The sequence below is a fragment of the Zootoca vivipara genome, chromosome 9, assembly GCF_963506605.1.
Source record: "Zootoca vivipara chromosome 9, rZooViv1.1, whole genome shotgun sequence".
NCBI lineage: Eukaryota > Metazoa > Chordata > Lepidosauria > Squamata > Lacertidae > Zootoca > Zootoca vivipara.
In genome coordinates, this window is record NC_083284.1 from 55,530,479 (window position 1) to 55,534,762 (window position 4,284).

A 4,284-nucleotide genomic window follows, 5' to 3' on the forward strand; every position below is an offset into this window, starting at 1 on the left:
CAGAGCCTGTAAGGAGGGGGGAGGCATCAGCATGGACACTGAAGTCCCCCAATACCAATAGATTAGGGAACTCCAAGGCCCAGCCGGTCACCACCTCCAGCAGGTCTGACAGGATGGCTGCTGGTGCAGTAGGTGGCCAGTACACCAGACAGACAGCCAAGCTCTCTTCGGAACCCCACACCAGGCCGACACATTCAATGCTGGGGATCGATGGCAACGGCAGATTGAAAGAACAATATTTCTGGTTTAACAATGCCACCCCTCCCCACCGGCCCACAGTCTGCGACTGGTGGAGGACAGTGAAACCCGGGGGCGCCCTCTCTTATAAGGTAACTGTTTCCCCTTCACACACCCAGGTCTCTGTCATGCAAGCCAGGTCACGCAAGCCAACCCTGTGAGCTAAAGAAATCTCGCAGGGTGGAGGTTTGGTTGCCTATAGACCTGGCATTGCACAATACCAGTGACAGAGGTGGGTAGTCCTTGCTCACCCTACCTTCGTCCCTTGGGATGGAGTGCAGGTTGGAAGGGGTACGAGCATATCCATATCTCATACCCCTTTGCCTATAAGATCTGCCCCCACCACCATACCTCCCTTGCCCTTCCACGGTAGTAATTCCAAGTCCCATGCTTGCATCCTTTGATAGCATTGGTGTTACTATTAGAGCCTTTTAAGCTGTGGTGATAAGTATGGGCCCGCCCCTAGGCCCAAGGTGGAAAATGGGCTTCAAGGGGGAGCAGTCCTCCCCAATACTCACAGGCAGAGCAGCAGCAGCAATGTCCCAAGGCCTCCTTGGAGCCTTATAAGCTGTGGTGGTGAGTAAGGGGCCCGTCCCCAGGCCCAAGATGGAAAATGGGCTTCAAGGGGAGGGGGAGCGGGCCTCCCCAATACTCACAGGCAGAACACACAAAGCATTGTCTAGAAATAGTTTTCAGCATGATAATGGTCACTTGAGAAACATGGGGCACTCCTCAACTAATTACTTAAACTGGGCAATGATCACATCATGCAAAATCGAGCTGGCAAATCCACAAGGGAGCCCACCCACCCACCCCAAAAAAACCTTTTCCTAAAAAGAAAGATTTAAAGTTTGGTCTTCAAACCAGCACCCTATTTGTACTCAGTATTGTGTATGCAAGGCCCTAATTGTTCAAGTGACATGGATTATGACAAAGCAGGCTGCTTATATTTTCAAGTTTGTCCCTACAGAAAGATGCAGAAAATGGAATGCATATTCACTCTTTTTTTATTGTGCATCCAAAAATACCTGCTTCATTGAAAACCACTCTTGGTTTTGACCCTGCTATTCTCCTCCAGACATCATCAGTGCTTCTCGCTTTCTCTACTCCCTCTCTCCAGGCTATTTGTATGACCCTGTCAAAAACCTTTTCTGTGGCTTCAGATGATAAGGAAACTTCAGGCTACCTTGTACTGTCAGGCAGGAAAATCCTGTAATACTTTTCAATATGGAAAGAGAAGCATGTATTCTCTTTGTCTGGGATATTATGCATGGCGCTTCCTGCTTGCTGGCCTTGAAGAATCCCCTGGGTCCCTTTCTTTGAAACTGTTGCATATTTCGAAAGAAGACTTGTCACTATTCAAGTCCAAATGCAGCTAGCTAACTTACAAAATGCTTCAGAAGGAAAACCAATTGATATTGATTTGTGTATATTAGTAACTTCATAGGGAGGTAACATTTTTATATGTAACTGCGTGTTTTTGCAGTCTTTTGTTTAAGTTGTCGTTGCTTCTGTTTTTTTAAAAGATATATTTTTAATATATTAAGTGGTATGAATGAACTTGTAGGTGAAACGTTTGCCCTTGGTCTTGTGTAGGATCCGCTTGTTGTAGTAGTATCTCAGGGCCCGGCTCAGCTTGTCATAGTTCATCTGGGGCTTGCACTTCCGCACCCCCCAGAGGCAGGCCACCTCGTCCGGGTCCTTGATGACAAACTCGCCGTAGTCCCCCTGCCAGGCGATGACATAATGATATTCCTCTTTGCGCAGAAGCTCCAGGATGAAATGGCACAGCTGGATTTGGCGTGAGCCGGGGCTCGACTCTGGCTTGTAGGCCCAGTCTGGGAAGGCGAACTCTGCGTCCGCCGGGGTCTTCATGGCTCCTCGCACTGCAGCCGCCAGGTTGGACTCGGGCTCTGGCTCCCACTCCCACTATTAAGTGGTATAGAAATTAATCAAAATGTCAGTTGTAAGCACTGTGGAGTCGTGCTGATCATGTGCTTTTTATGACTTCTTGTATAATTTGCTACGGAGGGTATTTCTTCGGCTGTGTACACACGGCATTTTATGCTAGAATCAAGGAAGACAGAGTACATTCCCCCCTACATATTGTTTGTCCCCATCAAAAGCTCTTTTTGAGAAACTGGCTTCATTCCGAAAACAGTATCGGCTTCTTGCAGAAGTGTGCTGAGAAATACAGTGGTACCTTGACTTACGAAGGCGATCTGTTCCCCGGCGCTCTTCGTAAGTTGAAACCTTTGGTTGTTGAAGTGTCCATTGTGCGCATGCGCGAGGTGCGATTTTTGCGCTTTGCTCATGCGCAGACCGCACACGCTGCTTCTGCGCAGGCACAGAATGCGCACACAGCGAAAAGACTTCCGGGTTTGCTGACTTTGTAAGTCAAAACCTTCGGAAGTCGAGCCATTCGTATGCCGAGGTACCACTGTACCTGCAATTGCCACACTCAGTGGTAGAAAGGACAGTGTACTTTTATGTCACTTGTTTCTGCTGCTGAGAACTCCCATCCCTATCACTATTCAGTTGTGTTCCATTGTGATGAAACAACATCGGGCAGCTAATCAATCCCCTTTGTTGCACCACTTCAGTTCACGGTGGCAGGCCGTTGCAATTCACTTTCATGTCTGAACATCAATGTAATGCCATACTCTTAAGTGCACCGGCATTCGCTTACAAACTATGGAAAGAGGCTATTCCTTGAGGGATATGCATTTACAGCAGAACTGTACTCCAAGACTGACATCAGGTATTTGTTGCCTAGCCCTGTCTAGGCTTGGCACACAACACCGTCTTTGGTGCCCAGCGATAATCGCTCACTTAGGTCCAGTCCAAGTCCTACTGAATGTCTTGGAAAGGCTCCAAATGACTTTAGGGAGAGTTGCATCAGCGCTCTGTATTGCCAGAAATTGTTCGGTACTTTGCAGGGGAGAAAAGAACCTTTTTGATTATTGAAACATGTTCATCGAAAGCTACTACAGGTGTCAGAGTGTTGGTTATTACATGACTAGAACTAGGATGCAGCAAGGGGGGGGGGCAGTTACTGTGCCCAACAGGCAGTATTGGGGCCTAGTGCAAGTGTTATCTGTTTCTCAAAGGCCACATCCATAGCCACACCACTTATTATTATTATTATTATTAAATTTGTATACCACCCTTCATTCAAAAGATCACTGGGTGGTTCACAACATAAAAATACTATCCATCAGAATTGCCTAATCATGTTTTGCAGCATTTTGTGGGGGCGGGGGGGGGGGGCAATGGTTTCAGCTACAGTTCAATTGGATCGAAGATGCGATTAAGCTTGAGGGACTCTGCAAACAAACAGCTAATCTTTATAAAAAGCACTCTGAAATTCAACACTGTTTCACTTGCCTACTAAACCCAGACGGCACGTTAAAGCCAAATAAAGTAGAGTACAATGTCAGCCAATTGGCTTTGATATTTATGGGCTGTCAAATTAATTTCTGCAGGCCAATATCTGTTTCCCAACCACCGTTGACCAGGGTTAACCTGCTGCATGCTCCAAAATGCATCGCTGTGATCCCTTTCCTTTGCAAGGAGGAGGCAACTGAGCAGGACAAGCAACAACTGGGAAAATGCACAGTCCGGAATCTTTAAAATAAACTTGTCGGCTATTCATTGACATCTACGGCGATAAACACTTTATAATACACAGCACAGGCTTTTCTTAAGCCTCAGTAATGTAATAGCTTTCAGAAAAGTTTTGAGGAAAAGGCATTTTTTTATTATTATCCAAATATGGTTGCATTTCCAGGCTTTGTTATGTTATCTACACAAAACGAGCCAGTCTTTCTTAGGGAAGTCAGCTGATTAACCCCCTGGCAAAGAAAGCTTTTTTTCATCTGTCTGTCAGCAAGAACACATTCCTCGGAGGGATGCCCAACTTCACAAAGCTCTGCAGACATTTTCATTATTTCTCCTTCCTCGCATCCTTGAGATAAGAACAGTGTATCTTTACTAGAGACTTAAAAACAGGTTTTACACTATTTTCTCCCCCACCCCCGACACCCT

General features: G+C 46.4%; 1 protein-coding gene across 1 annotated transcript; it reads right to left on the reverse strand.

Annotated features, from left to right (window-relative positions):
- Positions 1-1,779: 1,779 nt before the first annotated feature.
- LOC132592606 (ETS domain-containing transcription factor ERF-like) lies at positions 1,780-2,918 on the reverse strand. The gene is made up of 2 exons (XM_060278254.1): positions 2,901-2,918; positions 1,780-2,166 (listed from the first exon to the last, which is right to left on the reverse strand). Exons 1-2 carry the CDS (start codon positions 2,916-2,918, stop codon positions 1,780-1,782), a joined length of 405 nt encoding a protein of 134 aa, XP_060134237.1.
- Positions 2,919-4,284: the final 1,366 nt, after the last annotated feature.